This window comes from Archocentrus centrarchus, chromosome 16, assembly GCF_007364275.1.
Source record: "Archocentrus centrarchus isolate MPI-CPG fArcCen1 chromosome 16, fArcCen1, whole genome shotgun sequence".
In the NCBI taxonomy this organism is placed as follows: domain Eukaryota; kingdom Metazoa; phylum Chordata; class Actinopteri; order Cichliformes; family Cichlidae; genus Archocentrus; species Archocentrus centrarchus.
This window is the reverse complement of record NC_044361.1, coordinates 13952010-13972216: the sequence shown is the minus strand read 5'-3', so window position 1 is coordinate 13972216 and position 20207 is coordinate 13952010. Positions and strand designations below refer to the sequence as shown.

At 38.1% G+C, this 20207-nt stretch overlaps 1 protein-coding gene across 2 annotated transcripts; it reads right to left on the bottom strand.

The window, feature by feature from the left end:
- Positions 1-537: 537 nt before the first annotated feature.
- Positions 538-17264, bottom strand: LOC115794872 (sulfotransferase 2B1-like). Of its 2 annotated transcripts, none has more exons than XM_030750554.1 (6): positions 17203-17264; positions 8727-8935; positions 8509-8635; positions 7672-7766; positions 7156-7336; positions 538-1290 (listed from the first exon to the last, which is right to left on the bottom strand). In XM_030750554.1, exons 2-6 carry the CDS (start codon positions 8922-8924, stop codon positions 1175-1177), a joined length of 717 nt encoding a protein of 238 aa, XP_030606414.1. In that variant the 5' UTR covers positions 8925-8935; positions 17203-17264; the 3' UTR covers positions 538-1174. The 2 variants fall into 2 exon arrangements, with proteins under 2 accessions (XP_030606414.1, XP_030606412.1); XM_030750552.1 differs by lacking the exon at positions 17203-17264 and adding an exon at positions 14884-15019.
- Between the last annotated feature and the right edge of the window lie 2943 nt (positions 17265-20207).

Below are 20207 nucleotides of genomic sequence, written 5' to 3'. Positions count from 1 at the left end.
TTTGAGTGAAGATGTCTGTAATTCAGAGTACTATCTCGACATATTTTCCATTGAAAATCACCTAAATCAGTGATCATCAACTCTATAACGGATCTGCAAACCGTGTCCAAGTCCACCTGAATTCTCCATTAAAAGAATGAATAAAGTGAGGGTGCTATTCCATCAATAGATTCCATTTTTACTATATGATTATTTAAACGGTCATAAACTGAACTGTCAGAAACTGCAGCAAAACCATTGAGTTCAGCTTCCCCCCAGGGTCTGCTGCTGTCGCAGTCTCTGACACACAGGTCAGTCAGTAAACTCCGTCTGAGCTGTTTCTCCACATTTTAATCTTCACTTTCTGTCTTCTGCATTTTTTCTGTCAGGCTGCAGCTGAATAATTTAATTTTATAAATTAAATTTGAAATTAGGATTCAGCTTCATCTGATGGAGTTTCAAGTTGTGTAAATGATGAGAGCAGATATTATAAAAGAAACAATATATTTTATAACAAACTTTTATTCTGTCTATGATGATCATGACAGAGTGGGTCAGACTGATTAAAGTGACTCATCATGCTCAACACTGACACATGCGATCCTCCATCCATCGGATTAAAATGGAGGCTCCGCTCTTTATTTACCCATTGCCATGGTGAATCCTGGTATCAGAGCTCCATTGATGATGGCTTTCTTTCTTTACTCACGCACACTCTAACTCAGGATCATACTCAGAGTTGATTGAACTAGCTCTGATCAGATGTTCTGGAACAGGAAACTCAGAGTTGATCAACTCAGAGTATGTTTTAAAACTCAGAGTTTGTTGAACATGCTTCCTGGAATAGTTCCCAGCTCTCGTGGATGCAGTATTTACATCTGAAAACGCTAAATATTTTTATCCAATCAGTAGCTTTAAAGCTTTAAAGCTGCTCTTTTTAATTTAGAGCATATCAGACATGAGAACTTCAATGGGCTCAGTGGTGCTCCTGAATCTTGGTTGAAATTGATTAGAAGGCAAATTAATTAGCTTAATCAAAATGCTATTAATAATATTATTAATAGGAAAACCATAAGCAAGTCTGAGAATCTTGGCTCAGTTAGCACTAATTACTTGGTCTGGGATGACTGACATATACAGGCCTTGATTTAATCTTTGCCACTCTGGATCTCTGTGTCTTTGTTTCAGATGGTGGTCAGTCCAGGCTCCATGGCAGAGAGAAGCTCTCATCCTCCAGCTCTTTGGAAATCACTGATATGAATCGGGCCAGTTGCTCTGAGCTGAAGTGGTTTTTCCAGTCTCCAACAATTCCTGACACAAAAACACACACCAAGCTGGAATCAAATAAGCAAAATAATTCCTGATATGAACAGAAAAACTACTATGGGAAGAGTATTTATCACAACAGTCTCCTCAATGTGCTTTATGTTATATTATGTTTATGTAAGACAAAGACCATACAATAATTAGAGAGAAAATTCAACAATCAAAATGACCCCCTATTAGCAAGCAAAATTTTAATTTTGGAGAAAGAACCTAAGTAAATACAAAATGCAGTTTTTAAATTACAATTTCATTCAAGGAAACAAAGCTACACAAACTTTCCTGGCTGTATGTGAAAAAGTAATTGCCCCCTAAACCTAATAACTGGTTGTGCCGCGAGAACTACTAAGTAGTTCTATTTGCAATAATAAGTATTTACAATAACTGCCAATGAGTCTTTCACATCACAGTGGAGGAATTTTGGCCCACTCTTTTTTGCAGAATTGTTGTTGCATGAATGCTTGTTTGAGGTCATGCCAAAGCAACTCAATTAGCTTTAAGTCCAGAGTTTGACTAGGCCACTCTTTTTTTTCTGTGTGTGTGTTTTGATTTTAGAAATTCAGAGGTGGACTTGGTGGTGTGCTTTGGATCATTTGAATGCTGCATAACCCAAGTGTGCTTGAGCTTCAGAGCAAAACTGATGGCCGGACATTCTCTTTGAGGATTTTCTGGGAGAGAGCACAATTGATTACAGCAAGTCATCCAGGTCCTGAAGCCACAAAGGAGCCCCAGACCATCACACTACCACCGCCATGTTTGACTCTTGGTATGATGCTCTTTTTACAAAATGCTGTGTTAGTTTTACACCAGATGTAACAGGACTCAGACCTTCCAGGAAGTTCAATGTTTTGTCTCATCAGTCCACAGAATATTTTCTAAAAGTCTTAGAGATCAGCCAAGATGTTTTTTGACAAATATGAGATGAGCTTTTGTGTTTTTATGGGTCAGCAGTGGTTTTCTCCTTGGAACTCTCCCTTGGATGCCCACTCTCTTTCCTATTGTTGAACTATGAACACTTAACTGAACACTTAAGTGAGGCTTTCGGTTCTTTAGATTTAATTCAGTTTTATCGATCTATCTCTATCCATGATAAATTTTGACATAAGACATGCTGTGGAAGAGAGCTAGAGATTAATAATAACTAATGATTAAATGCAGAGTGGTGTATAAACAGAATGAAAAGAGGCGAATGAAAAATAAATTACGGGAACTCCCCAGCAGCCTAGGCCTATTGCAGCATAACTAAGGCTCACCTAATCCAGCCTTAACTATAATCTTGATCAAAAAGGAAAGTTTTAAGCCTAAACTTAAAAATAGAGAGGGAAAAACTAAAATTAAATTGAAGCTTTATTGGCAAGCATAATACATAAAGCAGGGTTGGACAGATGCCAGCAGTACCCAATACTGAACTCGATTGAAACTTAATCATGAACTAAGAACTTAACATGAATTAAAGGCAGACAGCAGGGGAGTCAATAACAACAACTATACTGATGGTAATGTTGGGGTTTTATTTTTACCCAAAGAATAAAATGATGAATGTTTAAAAGTAAACTCCAGGAAATTAATAAATAAACAGTAGCTGAAGCAAACAACAGACAATTTAATAAATAAATAAATACATTAGACATTGGAATGTGCCAGACTAACTTCCCAGTCTCAGTTTATCTTATCCTTGAAGGTTCGGCCACAGTATGTACAATTAAAACTTCACCATGTTCTGTTATTAATCTGGACAAAATTGCTCTGTATTGATTAAGGAGAGAAGATGTGCTTTTTGTATAGGATTTTATCGCTGATAGAAGAAATCTGAGTCATGAGAGCCAGACTGGAGAAGACCAATGATGAAGGCCAAACCGCAGCACACAGACTCTGTTTACGTGCAGATAGTGGCAGTATAAAAATATTATGTTAGTGAGGAACATGGGCTCAGAGAAGGAGGAAGACAGAGCACACACGGGCCTGTCTCTTCTTGAACTGAGTCCTGCATGTACATGTGTGATATCTTATGATTCTTTAATAGATTAAATGTCTTAATTTTTTAATTAAAGTGTTTCGGGTGTCTTCCTTCTCAAATAAGAAACACACCCTGACAATTTGGTGACCCCAACATGATAACAGGTGATAACAGGTGATTTGTGAAGGAGGATGATTGGTATAAGAGGATGAAGGGGAATATTTTCTCCACGACTCACCTTGGGACTTTAACTCCTCAAACAGTCACAGTGAGGGTAAAATTGGGTAAAACTAAAACCCCAACAGTAACAATGACGAGGTCGCAATGAGGAACAAGGGAAAAACACAGACAACATATACACACAAAGGGATAATGAGGGAAGTGGAAACATCAGGGGAGAACAGGTAACAGAACACACTAACGAGACACAGGAAGACAAACCCAAACATAAAGCACACAGGACTACTACTACTACTTTATAAAGCACTTTAAAAACAACAGTAGCTGCAACAAAGTGCTGTACAGGTAAAAATCAAACAGCCTATACACATCACAATGACAACAACAACAATACAGAACACCAACACAAATAAAACAAGTCTCAGCATGTATTAAAAGCCAGGGAATAAAAATGTGTCTTAAGAGCAGTTTTAAAAGTCAATAATAAAGGAGCACTTCTAATATGCAATGGCAAATCGTTCCATAATTTGGGAGAAGCAACGCTAAAAGCTCTGTCACCCCCGAGCTTCAACTTCAACCTCAGCACCTCCAGGAGCAGCTGATCAGCTGACCTGAGGCAACGAGCTGGTGCAAAAACACAGCAGCATTTTGAACTAGCTGAAGATGCTTCAGGGAGGATTGACTAATTCCACGGTAAAGAGCATTACAGTAGTCGAGCCGAGATGTAATAAAGCCATGGATCACTGTTTCAAAATGTGGTTTTGAAAGGATTGGTTTAATCTTTGCCAACTGCCTAAGATGGTAAAAACAGGACTTGACCACTGCCCTGACCTGGAAATTCAATTTAAGGTCACTATCAGTTTTAACACCTAAATTTGAGACGGTCTGCCTTAAATAAGATGCCAAGGGCCCCAAGTCAACGGAAGATGTTGCGTAGGAGCCACTAGGACAAAACACCATTACCTCAGTCTTCTTATCATTAGAATTTAGGAAATTTAAAGCCATCCATGCCTTAATCTCTTCAAGACACAGCAATAGGGGCTTAATCAAGTATGTACCTTTTTTTAAAGGCATGTATATAATAATAATAATAATAATAATAATAATAATAATACCTTTAATTTATAACGCACTTTACATTTTAAAAAAAACCTCAAAGAGCTACAAAACAAAAAACATAACAAACAGTAAAAGTATAAAACACACTAAATAACAAACCATGGTGTAAATTAAAATACACCAGGGTGTAGATAAAATAGCTAAAAATTATGGACGAAGATTAAAAGCTCATAAAAGCATAATAGTGAAAGGAGATCCCATATTTTCTAAGTACTGAGCCCAATGGGAGCAAGTAAAGTGAGAAAAGCAGGGGGCCGAGGATTGAGCCTTGTAGGACCCCATAAAGTAGCGGAGTGGATAAGAATTCAAAATCGGTTAACCTTACAGACATGGTTCTGTCTGCCAGATAAGACCTAAACCATTCTAATACGGTGCCACTGAAGCTAAACTGGGTCTGTAAATGATCTAATAAAATACTGTGGTCCACCGTGTTGAATGCTGCAGTTAGGTCGAGGAGAACAAGAACAACATATTCCCCAGCATCATTTGCCCTAAATATATCATTAAAAACTCTCACTAACGCAGACTCCATACTGTGCAGGGCCTTAAAACCTGACTGAAAAACTTCCTTAATGTTATGTTCATCTAAATAGGACATAAGCTGAGAGGAAACAACTTTCTCTAAAACTTTTGAGATAAAAGGCAAGAAATAGGCCTAAAATTAGCTAAAACTGTTTGATCAAGGCCGGGTTTCTTAAGAAGAGATTGCACCTCAGCGTGCTTAAAACTCACAGGAACTGTACCTGGCAGCAGGCTGTTTTAACAATGGCAAGAATAATCTGTCCTATGCTGGGAAAGGCCTCCTTAAGAAACTGAGGGGGAGCAGGGTCACAAAGAGAACTCGATGGCTTGATATGTTTGACTACATCCTTTAAAAAGGTCAGATTCACTGTTTCAAATTTTTCAAACATGGCTGGATATGGACCCATACAAGAAGGATCATAACTAGGTGGTAAAATAAGGGCTCTTGCAGCAGCTACCCTATCTATAAAAAAGTGCAGAAAATCATGAGGGAAACGGGAACTAAATACAAATAATTATAACACAAAACTATGACAAACTAATAGCCCTCATCCTAAGCAAACTAGCAAACACCTCACAGATGAAAACACAAAACACACCGGGTGAATGGCCGAGGATCATGACACTTTTAGGGTGAAATGGTACTGTGAGTTCTTTAAGATAAGATTTGGCCTGATCATTCAAGACCTTGTTTGTGAGGAGTAGGATTTTAAATTCAGTTCAGCAGGGAGCCAATGAAGAGAAGCCAATATGGAAGAAATATGTTCTCTTTCCTGTCCCTGTCAGTATTCTAGCTGCAGCATTTTGGAGCAGCTGAAGGCTTTTCAGGGAACTTTTAGGACAGCCTGATAATAATGAATTACAAATCTAGAAGTTATAAATGCATGAATTAGCATTAACATTTTTTTAATATTGCACAAATGCAAGAAAGCAGCCATACATATTTGTTTAGTATGTGCACTGAGAGACATATTCCCCATAGTGTTACTCAAGGTCAAGGTAATACCATCCAGACTAAATATCTGATTATGCACTGTGTTTCTAAAGCAGGGGTGTCCAAACTTGCAGCCCGCAGCCCGGTTCTGGCCCCACACACTTCCGGTCCACGAATTGATGTCAAAAATAACATACAATTTGGCCCTTTAAGTTACTTTTTTGACATTTTGCTTAACCCACTTAATTGGAGGGGAAGGCGAAATGTCAAAAAAGTAACTTAAAGGGCCAAATTGTATGTTATTTTTGACATCAATTTGTGGACCGGAAGTGGGCGGGGGCGGAAGCAGCCCATGGGCCGCAAGTTTGGACACCCCTGTTCTAAAGTTTGTGAGGTCAAGTACAATAACTTCAGTTTTATCTGAATTTAGAAGAAGGAAATTAGAGGTCATCCAGGCCGTTATGTCTTTAAGTCATTCCTGCTGTTTAACTAATTGATGTGTGTCATCTGGCTCCATGGATAGGTATCAGGGGCCATGACAAGATCATTTGTAACCTTCACTAATGCCGTTTCTGTACTGTGATTAATTCTGAATCCTGACTGAAATTCTTCAAATAAACTGTTCCTCTGCAGATGATCAGTTAGCTGTTTTACAACTACTCTTTCAAGAATTTTTGAGAGAAAATGAAGGCTGGAGATTGGCCTATAATTAGTACGGTTTAATTACTGCCACCTTAAAAGCCTGTAGTACATAGCCAATTAATAAAGAAAGATTGATCATTTTTAAGATTGAACCATCAAATAATGGAAGGACTTCTTTGAGCAGTCTAGGAATAGAGTCTAATAGACCTGTTGATGGTTTGGAGGAAGGAACTACTGAACTTAACTCAGAAAGATCAATTCAGCCAGACTTCTAGAAATGACAGTTGCTCCATCCAAAGTGGGATGGATACCATCTCTCCTTTGCCTAGAAAATTTCCCAATTATCTACAAAGTCCACAGGGAGCTGTTTTAGAACAATCTGAAAAAAATAATAATTTAATAGCAAATATGTAATATGTCGATGTTGGTGTACTGTGTTTAGTCAAACTGATTTTTCAACCCAGTCAAATGTGTCATAACGGGAGATATGGAACTTTACCTTTCCTTAGGAAAGGAGACTTGTCACTGTCCATGTACACCTTGGGCATCAGACTGAAGTTGGACATGTTGTTGGTCTTCATTGTCGTGAAAGAGCAATGCTCTGCTATCTTCTGGATGACTTCTTCAGTCTGATTGCAGCCCAGGAAATTTGAGATACGCCTGAGAGATGCAGGCAGGTCCTGGAAGAAACATGGTTGTTATATTATATGAAACAGTGGGTTTTTCTTAGATTTTACTGAAAGCTCATCTGAACCCATTTTATGAGCATACTTTGAAAGGTCAGGAGTTTGAGCAGTTTAAGAAACACCTTTTTATTTCTGGCTAGACAAAAAGTCTGGGTTTTGTTACTTGGTGCCTGATAGAAAATCAGCAGGTAAATATTAAGTCTCAAAACAAAATATTAACACAGGTAAATAACAATAATACAATGTGTCTGTAAATTCTTAGAGACTCTGTTCTTTCAATAGAAATAATGGAATACAATGTTTATACAAAATCACTTTAACTGTTTTACCTGAACCATTTCTTCATACGTAATGTACATGATTCTGTCTCCTAGTTCTATGCTTCTCCAGCTCTTCACGTGATCTGTCCATTTTCCAAACAACACTGCAAATAAAACAAACAGTTTCACAGCCAACCACAGTTCTTCTATAACATAACTTGAAAATATTGATTTTCTTGTACGCCCTCAGTTGGAGATAATAAAAGTCTTAATGTGCAGATAAGATGTCTGTGTCATATATGAGCGGTGTGGCAAGCAGTGTGGACCCAAACACAGAACTCTAACAGCAAAACTGAATGTAGATGTTGACTTTATTACTGAATAATTCAAAATATAAACACAAAGGCAAGGAGCACCTAAATAAAACTTAAACAGACAGGAAAACTGGAACAAAACCACAGCTCCACAAGGGAGGATGCAACAAAGAACAGAGGGAAATGCAGACAATATATACACAGGGAATGACGAGGGATAATAGGAAACCACTGGGGAGAGCAGGTGGAAGGAATCATATTAATGAAAACTCAGGAAGCAAAACTCAACACAACACACAGGGAACACAGGACTGTCAGACTAAAACAGGAAGTAACCAAACAAGACACAAGAAACAAGACTAAACACAACACATGGAATAAAATAGACAAGAAACCAGGGACAAACAGACACTGGAACACAAAGACATGGGAAGACAAGAACAGGAAACAATAACTAAGCTAACCACAAAACGATAACAAATTGAGAATCTACACAATAAGAAAACTAATAAACACCATCAGAGATATAAAAAAACTTAACCAAAAGAACACAAAACACTGGGCCACTGTCCCAGGACCATGACAGTCTGACCTTCACCCTCGAGAAATTTATCCATAAACTCATCAAAGGTTCCTGGATCCTCAAGGAAACCGGCCATCTGATGGAAGTAGTATGAAGACACCATGATGTCCTTTGGGTTCCTCATGACATAGATCACCTACAGCACAAATACAAGAGACATAGTGCAAAAATAATGAGTCTATCTCGTATAGATAAAGTCAGAAATAGGGATATTACACAGTCAGTACCTTGGCTTTAGAGGTGTAAAAGGAAGGGGGCATGAGGTTGTAGGGAAAATGTGTGACCAGTGCCCGTGGATATGACAGCTTATGCACCACTCGAGCCAATCTTTTCTCTTCCAGCCATGGGACTCTGTCCCAGTTAGGAATGGTATGGATGGGGGTCAGATCCCCCCCATTCAGCACCAATGGGAGGATCTCCTGCATCCAAATTGTACCTAAATAAATAATAATAAATTAGTTTAAACTTCTGTCATGACCCTGAGTTTGTGTGGCAGGATGTTTGTTGGCCCACTCCCTTGGGTGTTTAATATGTGCACTGAAAGATGTATCCTAGTCAAAAATGACTCCAAGATTCCCTACAGTGTTACTGGAGTGTAATCCATTAATGTAAATTTAAATGTTATTATGAAATGATCAGGGTTTTCAGGGAATACCGTTAAATGTTCAGTTTCTATTCTATTTGTCAGGACAGTGTGTTTGGGTGAATGAGATTTATAATAGAAAGTGCTTTTAGGCACAATGGAACTACTACTCTATTTACTCCTCTGGTAGCTGGAAGTACCATAAACACAACTAACTGACATCTGCACCAAAAGTGCCATTCAGATCATTCCAGTCCACTTTAGCCCATAATATAGTACAATGGACACTGCATCAATTCCTCTCTTGTGATGGACACACCAATACGACTGTCTTGCATACGTTACTGTTCGCACTCTTTAGATTCAAATTGGTTTGATGGTGGGAAGGCATGCAGTGACGTGAAATAAGTCCCGTCAGATGTGTTAAATCTAAAGTAATGAGACTGTTTTGAAAATGTAAGGAGTAAAATGTAGACATATTTGAGAAAAAACGCGGGAGTAAAAGTGAAAGTTGTTGGAAAAATAAATACTGCAGTAAACTACAGATACCTGAAAGTTCTACCTAAGCACAGTAATAAAGTATTTGTACTTTGTTACATCCCTGCTCTGCAGTTAAACCATCATCTGATCTAATGAAGCATGCTGTGACACACTTTCCTTTTGTGTTTCATTAAGTTGTTTTCAGAGTAGGGCTGCAATGATTAGTCGACATTGTCGACAATAAAAATAGTTGATGACGAATTTAATTGTCAATTACTGATGATTATTTTTTTTAATGCACTGAGATGTCTTCCTGTCTGTCTATCTCTGGCGAGCTTCACACAGGCGCAATAGCATTCAGCAGCATGTTTAGTCATGGCGGCTACTGGTGAAACCGTGCCAACTTTCTTTTACAGGGAAGAGAAAGTATATATATATATATATATATATATATATATATATATATATATATATATATATATATATATGGTTGGAAAAATGGACCGTTAAATTTATATCAGCAGCAAACCTGATTAAAATTTTTGAATGAAGTATCCATTTTCCGTGTGTTTACTCCCACATTTTAAATAACCTTATGCTAAATGTAAAAGCTGTTAGCTAAATAAGTGCCATTTCATAATTATGTGATTCATAATCCGACTAGTTGACTAATTGTTTTAATAGTCGATGACTAATCGACTATCAAAATAGTCATTAGTTGCAGCCCTATTTCAGAGAGGTATGAACAAGCAACAAGTACACATCTTTAAATAAAAGTCTAGCATCACAGCATCAAACTATTCAGATGAGCATCATGCAGATTATTTCCCTGGGAAACACCTGTTGCATCTTCATAACTTGGTGCTCTAAAATACTTGATCCATATTTCTGGTTCCCCCCAGCACCAAAAACATGACCTCTGAATTATCACCTCACTTCTGAAATAGTTGCTGTGCAAAATGTCAAAAAAAAACCCAGAATCCAATCATTTCCAAATCTAATAAACCCATGTTTTATTACCTCACCCACTGAAAGGTGGAGAGGTTCTATTTGCACTTGCACTTGTCCGTCTGCCTGTTAACAGGAGAATTCACAAAGTTATGAAACATATTTAAATAAAATTTTCTGGAGTTGCGGGGGTGGTATGAGAAACAATTTAATAAATTTTGGTGGTGATCCAGATCATGATTTGGATCCAGGAATTTTTGACTCTTTATTGTCGTTAAACGTTAGATCCCTTTCAAATAAAACTTTTATTCTTAAGGATTTCTTCACCTCAAATGGACTGGACTTTCTCTGTGTGACAGAGACTTGGGTGAATGTTGGGGATTTCAGTGTCTTATCTGAACTTTTACCGCCTGAGTGTGACTATATAAATTGTCCCCGGACGTCAGACGGTGGAGGTGGAATAGCGGCGTTTTATCGGAATATGTATAAATGTAAATCGCTGCTCCCATCGTCACCTTTCTCCAGCTTTGAAGTAAGTTTATTTGAATTGGGTCGTTCTCACCCTGTGATGTGTGTTATTATTTACAGGCCACCTGGATATAATAAGGACTTTTTAAATGAATTTTCTGGACTGTTGGCAGAAATTTTGCCCAAATATGACCAAGTCCTTATTATTGGTGATTTTAACATACATGTTTGTTGTCCTGATAAACCGTTGGTTAAGGACTTTTTAAATTTGATGACTTCTTTTAATTTTATGCAATGGGTATCTGGGCCCACTCAAGAACGTGGGCATACTCTGGACCTTGTTTTATCCTATGGTCTGTCTATTTCTAACTTGTCGTTAAATGATGCTATTTTTTCAGATCATAAGCCCGTGCTTTTTGACATTGCTGTGCCTTGTGGCCGTATGAAATCTTGTGTTTCTGCATGTAGTCGTCGTGTTGTAAACCAGCTCACTGCTGCCCGTTTTTCCGCCATTATCGAACAGAACTGCGGAATTCCGGATTCTGTATGTTTAGATACAGAGATGCTTATTCCTGGTTTCTCTCTATTTGCCAGAGTGCTTTAGATGAAGTGGCCCCATTGAAGCTCAGGAAACCTAAAATTAAGCTACAGCCTTGGTTAAATGACACAACTCGTGCTGCCAGATGTGAATGTCGGAAAGCTGAACGTAAATGGAAAAAAGACAGATTACAGGTGTCTTTTCAAATGTTAAGGGACTGTTGGCATCTTTACCAGGTAGTTGTGAAACATGCCAAACAAGAGCACCTATCAAGGATAATTTTGTCAAATTGCCACAAGCCTCATATTTTATTTAATACTATTGATAAAGTTTTAAATGCCCCCCAGGTATAATACAGGTATTGAGCCTTCACCTGAGGTATGTGAGGAATTTTGTAGGTTCTTTGTGGATAAAGTAAACAATGTTAGGGCCCTCATATCACCTCCAACCTTTGACCCTTCAGTCTCTGTTCCTTGCTCGACTGCCTTGTACCAGTTTGAGCCGGTTACTTTGTCTTTGCTGTATGAGACTGTTAGTCATCTGAAGCCCTCAGGATCTCCTAAAGATACCATTCCACCCCGACTTTTTAAAGAGGCTATTGCTGCCTTAGGCCCATTAGTCCTGGCTCTTATCAACAGTAGTTTATCCTTAGGCATTGTTCCTAAATCTTTTAAACATGCCTCAATTCAACCACTGATCAAAAAACCTGGAGTGGACCCCACTGTGTTATCTAATTTTAGGCCTATTTCTAAACTCCCTTTTTTATCTAAAATACTTGAGAAAGTCGTCTATAACCAGTTGAAAGCCTTTTTAGATGAAAATAATATTCTCGAGATCTTTCAATCTGGTTTTAAACCTCTCCACAGCACAGAATCTGTATTGTTGAGGGTGTTTAATGACATTCTTTTGACTACAGATACAGGAGATCATGTGATTTTAATGCTTTTAGATTTAATGGCTGCTTTTGACACAGTGGACCATGATATTTTAATTTCTCATTTAGAGCATTGTGCTGGTTTTCATGGCACTGTTTTGAAATGGCTTAAGTCTTACTTGACCCAAAGGTCTTTTTGCGTAAATCTAAATGAGTTTGAATCATCCCCTGTTCCGTTAACATGTGGAGTTCCACAGGGTTCAATTTTAGGACCTCTGTTATTTTCATTGTATCTGCTCCCCCTCGGAAGCATTCTCAGAAAGCATAAAATTGCTTTCCATTGTATGCTGATGATACTCAGATTTATATGCCTTTGAAACTCAAGGAAGCAAACTCTTTACAGACCCTGATTGAGTTTCTTGATGATATTAAAGCATGGATGGCTCTAAATTTCTTGAATTTTAATGAGAAAAAGACAGAGGTGATTGTTTTTGGCCCTAGCGTCCCGGGTGGATCTTCCCCTGTGGACGTGGGGTCATTATCACAATATGTAAAGCCATCTGTCACAAATTTGGGTTTTATTATGGACGAGAATTTTAAATTGGAGGATCAGATCAGTGCAGTGGTGAGATCTAGCTTCTTTCATTTGAGGCAGCTGGCGAAAATAAAAAATATACTATCGAAGAAGCATTTTGAAGTGTGATCCATGCTTTTATTACCACTAGACTGGATTACTGCAATGCTTTATATGTTGGTGTTAGCCAGTCTGCTCTAGCCCGTCTGCAACTGGTTCAAAATGCTGCTGCACGCCTATTGACGGGATCGCGAAAGAGAGAGCATATTAGCCCTGTTCTATCCTCACTGCACTGGCTGCCGGTGTCTTTTAGAGTTCATTTTAAAATCCTTTTATTTGTTTTTAAGTCACTTCATGGCCTTGTCCCACCTTATCTTTCCGAGTTGCTGCACGTACATACTCCTTCCTGGTCACTCAGCTCAGCTGATCAGCTTTTCGTGGATGTGCCAAGGACACAGCGGAGGTTCAGAGGAGACAGAGCCTTTGCTGTGGCAGCTCCAAAACTCTGGAACGCTTTGCCAATAGAGATTAAACAGGCCTCTTCATTGGCCACGTTTAAGTCTGCTCTTAAGACCCACTTATTTCGTTTGGCCTTTGATTAATAGGAGCGGCTGTCTATTGAAATTTGTAATTTATTTATTTCTAGGATAAATTATGCTTTTTATTATTGGTTTTATTTGTGTGTATTATGTTATTGATTTATTGTTAGGATAAATTATGCATTTTATAGTTGTTTATTTGTGTGTAAATTTTAAATTTTAAATCTTTTATTTTTGTAAATTTTAATTTTCTCTTGTCCAAATGTGTCTTATGTACAGCACTTTGGTCAGTGGTTGCTGTTTTTAAAGTGCTTTATAAATAAACTTGGCTTGGCTTGGCTTGGCTAAATAGGAACAATATTCACACATCTGCCCTTTCTTGAAAAGGTTTGAACTAAAATTGATGAAACTTTGTGGAAATAATCTGCAGAAATCCAAAAACATATGATTTCATTTTCAAGGTCAAAGATCAAGGTCACCAAAATATTTCAAAATTTATTAGAAGTTACAGTTTTTAAAATCCAATAATTTTCTATTTTTGTGACCCAGTAATTTTTGATGGAGTACTGGGTGGTATCTACAGTATGGGTGGGTGAGATATACGCTCTTCTGAGGGCCCTTCTAGTTCACAATAGAACAAAGAAAAAATATAAATAAAAAGTACCATTTAAAGAAAAGTCAGTTCAAATTTGATTTTGACATCTCAAAACAGCTGAGACAGTTTCCATGTTTCCCTACTCTTTTGTAAACATCTGGTAACAGAGCAGCTGCAGGACTGCCAGAGGAATGTTGTCCCATTCTTGTCTGATAGATGATTCTAGCTGCTCAACAGTCCTGCATCTTCTTTGTCAAAGTTTTTAGTTGGTGAAAAGTCTGCAGTTCAGCACTCAGAGTCTAATACTACAAAGCCATGCTGTTGTAATACCTGTTTGTACTGATGGTGCCTTTCCAAATGAGCAAGCTGTTTCCTGTTACTACCACTTTCTTTTCCGGACATTTGTTGCCCCATCCCAACTCTTTTTCAGATGTCCTGGTGCCATCAAATTCGAAATAAGCAAATGTTCTCAGTTTAAACACTTGATGTTTTCTATGTTCTATTATGAATAAAATATGGGTTTATGAGATTTGCAAGGTCTTGCATTGTGTTTTTATTTATATTCTACACACTGTCCCTCTTTTTGGGAATTGGTGTTGTACTTAAAACAGTTTATAAAGACTTTATTATTATATCTTCATAAAGGTACCAATAGTAGGTTATATGCTTCTTATATGTAAGAAACTTGGAAAATTAAGTTGATCAACAAAAGTAACCCAGTAAAAACCATCAGAGGCAACTAGAACAGCTAAAAAGTGAAAACAGAAATGAGAACAAACACATACCTGACTTGGGATAAGTGACAGCAAACACATCAGTGTCTTCCACACTGAAATTTTGGGCATACTCCAAACTCTCCATGGTGTGGGCCTCAGGGGGCAAGAGGAGACCATGGTAATTAATGTACTCAGTGGTGGACATGACTGTTCCCTGGGTTAGTGGTTCTCCTATACTTTGCTCCTGTCCTCAAACAGAGACTTTCTCCTGTTACTTAGTTAGTGCCCTTTCCCTGAGCTCCTCCTTATTTAATAACCTAGCTGGAAATAGTGGGACCATTTTTCCCTAGTACGTATACCTTTATGAAAGGGAACTTTGTCCTCTAAACTGCTTTTCTAATTTAGAGGTTGGAGCCAAGACCTGGTGACTACAAGTTGTCTGTCCTTGGTTTTTAGTAAAACTCACTTGAATTAAAAAAATGAACAGTGTTATGCTGTAGACATTGTATCTCTGCCACTAATTGGACTAAAGCTGGTCATGCTCTTTTTAATTTTGTAGGGTTGTAACCATCAAATTTCCTCCTTGTTTCTGGGAACGTATCCTTACATTATTCCTTATTTATTAAATAAAGTTGGTGTTATTCCTTGTTAATAAAATGCTGGGCTTGATATGGTGGTGGCTCTAGGTGACCACTACAGAGTTAATTCCACCATGATCCGAGAGTCACCCTCTAATTCCCATTGGAATTTGCAAAAGCACCAAACTAACACCACTGTGTCAGCAAGCTCATACAAGTGTGTGTGTGTGTGTTTGTGTAATAGGAAACAGCAAAGGCCATTGTGACTTTTATACAGTGAGAGCTTTATTGCACTCTAAGGGCAGCAGTTGAGAGAGGGAGAAAACACTGAGACAGTATGAGCTGAACTAGCAAAAACAGGGGTGACAGAGACAGATATGGGGTATAATGACAGCAAGGGCGTAGGAAGGAGTTTACTACTGGGGGGGACACATATCGGAAACCTGACAGATCCGTAAATACTCGGAGCAAAGCATAAAAAATGCCATTTGATCTTTTACTTTCTCCTTTTTCAAATGTATATATGTAAATGTATAATATATATATATATATATATATATATATATATATATATGTTTTATAATCATAAGATGTGGACAAACCACCAAACAAAATGGCTTGAGTCTTTTATGAAGCATAATGACCATGTCATTCCAGGCTGTAGGGCTTACTTTATCAGCTGGCCGCACTGGTACTAGTACAAAGGAGTATTAGGGCCACATTGAGGAAAAAATAAATTGTGCATTTTGAGAATAAATTCAAAATTTTGAGAAAAAAGTCTAAATGTGCAGATTAAAGTCGTTTCAAGTCAAACAACTGCCACGACACGTCTGTTATACCCTCCAGAATGTCTTGTATTAAGAGTTAGTGAAACTATACTTTAGAATTGGTTTTAGTAACAAGGAAATTTCTCTTTTAGTACATAAACACGATGTAGTGATAAGTATGAGGATGTTAAAGAGAGAGTGCAGAAAGCTGCATCTGCTCAGAAGGAAAAACCACACAAACTGGCAATGGTTAGATGCAAGGATGGCTGCACCTTCGTACAGTACAGAGGGGACATATAAAACCACAAGACACAATAACACAGCTGATCAAGTTGTTTCTACCCAAGGCATTTTGTAGAGAGTGTAGCAGCTGTGGCCGTTATTTGACTTGAAATGACGACTTCAACGATTTTGACTTTATTTTCAAAATGATTTATTTTTTTCTCAATGTGGCCCTCACACTCCTTCATATACTAGCAAGCTAAATATTTCACTAGCACAAAAATAATTTAGTAACGCACAGAAGTGCAAAGTTTGATATGTTTTGTTGGTCAAAAACATTTAATAATGGTCAAAAATGCATTTATGTAGGCTGACTGGCAACAGAACTGGTTCTTTAATTTAACAACATTCTGACATGAAAGAATCATCACAGATAATGTAATGAACAAATTATTCACTTTTTAATATCAACTTTAAGTTAAAAAAAACAGCTATTAAATTATGCCTATTCAGTTTGAAACTCCAATCTAATAAATCAAAATAAATATCAATAAAAATAATAATAACCAAAAGAAATAAATAAAAGTGATACCTCTCACATTTAATAGACAACCTGTGTGCCTCTTTACAGCCCTGCATTTAGCCAAACAAAAGATTAAAAACATTGGCGTAAGCAGAAGAGCCAAAATGATTTTTCCGCCTCTCATTTGAAATTCATTGCAAATTGACTTCTTGTCCAGTAAGTAAACTTTATCCTATGTATGAAAGTAAACTGAGAAACAAGCCATATTCATGGTAACATTCCCGACAGACCGTTTTACCTCATTCAACGAGTTTCTGATTTCTGCCGCTGTCTCCGGCTCCCAAACACTGTTCAGAGGGGGGCGGGGGGAGCGCAGTGGCATGACGCTATGTTGCGCCTTCAAAATAAAAGCACGTGAATTAAAAAATTTTCTCCTCCTCGGTGTAATTTTTGGGTGGGAGAAATGCGCCTGTCCCCAATATTGGGGGGGGGGGGGGGGGGGGGGGGGGGTACTACACCTATGCCTACAGTAAAATGTAAGTTAACCTCCTGCCTGCAGTTCACACAAACATGAAGAGTGATTTCTTCCATCTGACTTAAGTCTTTGCTGTAATCTCTTCAAAGATGAACCCTGTTATAGATATGAAGCAGGCTGGGAGCATCATGGAGGAAAGTGCTATCATTTCTCCATCAGTAAAAACTCCTGGGAGGAGAGCAGAGCTGACTGTAGAGCTAAAGGAGGAGACTTGGTTAAGATAGAGAGTATGAAGGAGCAGGTACGAAATACTCATGTTCTCCCATTTTTATCTCTCCTTTATGTTTCACCATCTTATAATGGAAACATCTCAGAATAATTTTTGACACATTTTCCTCTTCAGAAATTCCTGGAGAAAAGATTGAGAAAAATGAACTGAAGTTCTGGATTGGACTGAAACACTCTGCAGAAGAGGACAGATGGATTTGGACAGATGGATCACCACTGAACAAAAGGTTTGATTGTTGATGTTTTACTTGTACATTATGTGATGTATTGGAACAGAAACTAAATTGGCTCTACGTCAACCAGCTAACTTTTTATTTTTTAGATTTGGAAAACTTAGAAAAAAAACAAAGTAAAAAATTGAAAATCTGTCTGCAACATTCTGTAGCCCTTTGCCCAATGGATAATCATACCAAGTTTCAGAAGACTTGGCCAGCAAAATAAGGGAGGAGTAGCGATTGAAGTCAAACATCAATCTACAGTATTTTTTTAAAAAGTTGAAAATTTGTAAATATATATATATATATATATATATATATATATATATATATATATATATATATATATATATATATATGATCAGCCTAAATCCCACAGAAGTGGATCGGATCGGATGCAGGAGGAGAAACTTCATGTGGATGATATGTGCAGCAAACTCCAAGTGGCAGAGAGAAAACTCCAAGGGCTGCAATCCAAGCTCCAAGACATGGAGGAAAAACAGGAAAACCTACAAGTAAAGTTGAATGAAGCCATGGAAAGAAATAGAGACATGGTGAAAGAGAAGGAAGAGCAGTATGCAGTATGCACAGAGCTGCAATCCAAGCTCGAAGACATGAAAAAGAAAATGATGGCTTGCGAGAAAAGTTTAATGAAGGTGTCTCAAGAAACACACACGTGCTTATACCGCAGGAACAACAGCATGCAAAATGTACAAAGCTGAAAACAAAGCTGGAAGAAATGAAGGAAAGAAACAAAAGCTTGCAGGAAATGCTTGATCAAGCATTGGAAAAAAAGTAACAATTCTAAAAGAGAAGAAAGAACTGAAAATGAAACACACAGAGGTCAAATCAAAGCTGGAAGACACTGAAAAGAAGCACAGGGTGGTGCAGGCCAAATTGGAGGACATGCAGAAACAAAATAAAGCCCTGCAAAGCAATGCAGATGTCTTCAAAGAAAAAGAAGCAAAGCACAGAGAAATGCTCCACAAGATGGAAGAAAGGCACAAAAACATCAAGTGCAAACTCCATGAAATGGAGGGAAAAAACACACAAGTGCTGAAGGAGAACGAGCAACTGGGCAAATTGCAGAGACAGCTGCAAGATGTTCTCCAAGAATCTAAAAAGAGGAACAGAGAACTTGTGGAGAAATGCAAAACACTGGAGCAACACAAGGATGATCTGGAGAAAATGTATGCAGAGCTGCAGAACAGGATGGAGGGTATGGTGAGCAAAAATGCTGAAATGGAAGAGCTGTAAAAAAAATGCTGAATGCAAAATAACAGAACTGCACGAGGAGGAGCAAGAACAACAGAAAATGCACAAAGACATCCAGTGCAGGCTTCAACAAGTGCAGAGTCAATGTGAGGACATGCAGGAAGCACAAAAAATACAGCAGCAGAAATATAACCGTCTGGAAGAAAGGCATGCAGAAAAGCATGACAGAGTTAAAGAACTTGAGATAAGGTGCACAAAGCTTGAAGCTGAGAATGCAGAAACTCTCAATGATCTGCACACCATCATCCTGCAGCACAAAGATCTGCACGAGCGCTGCCTCAAAAAGAAAAAGCGCTTCAAGAACCTCTGCTGCTTCTTCAGCTGAAACAAAGCTCGCCTCGTCTGCCACCACCTTTGAGCCATCTCCTGGACCTTGACCTCTCCTCTGTGCCTTTCTTTCTTCGAGCCATCTTCTCTATCCCTTTCTTCTCTCTCCCTCCTTATTCTTTTCCTTTCACCCCCCCAACCAGTCTCGGCAGATGGCTGCCCCTCCCTGAGCCTGGTTCTGCCGGAGGTTTGTTCCTGCTTAAAGGGAGTTTTTCCTCCCCACCGTCGCCGAGTGCTTGCTCACAGGGGATTGTTGGGTTGTTTTTTTTTTCTCTTCCCTCTCTCTCTCCTTTTTTTTGTATTTGATTTAATTGGAGACTCAAATTTTGAAAATAATAAAGGCAATCATATGCCATCTAAAATTACTTCTGTTTGTGGATGTTCACTTATTTCTTTTTGCTTACAGTTTCTGTGCAAGATTAGCCTAAATGTTTATCACACAAATATGAAAGTTGCATAAAACTTGGGGTTACCTTTTGACCAGAAAGCCAATATACCAAAACATTAGTGGGGTCAGGTTAATGATGATTAATTGGGAATTAATATAATGTGCAGTGTTCCCACTGCACATTATATTCTAAATCAAAACATGAAGAAAAATGTATAATTTTTCCAATTACTTTACAGGAAATGAAGAAAAATGAATGTTGGGCTGTTCAAAAAAAATAGCAGTGTCTGCATTTTTCTTTATAGCTGCTTCTGTTTTGGAGCTAGCTCGTCTAC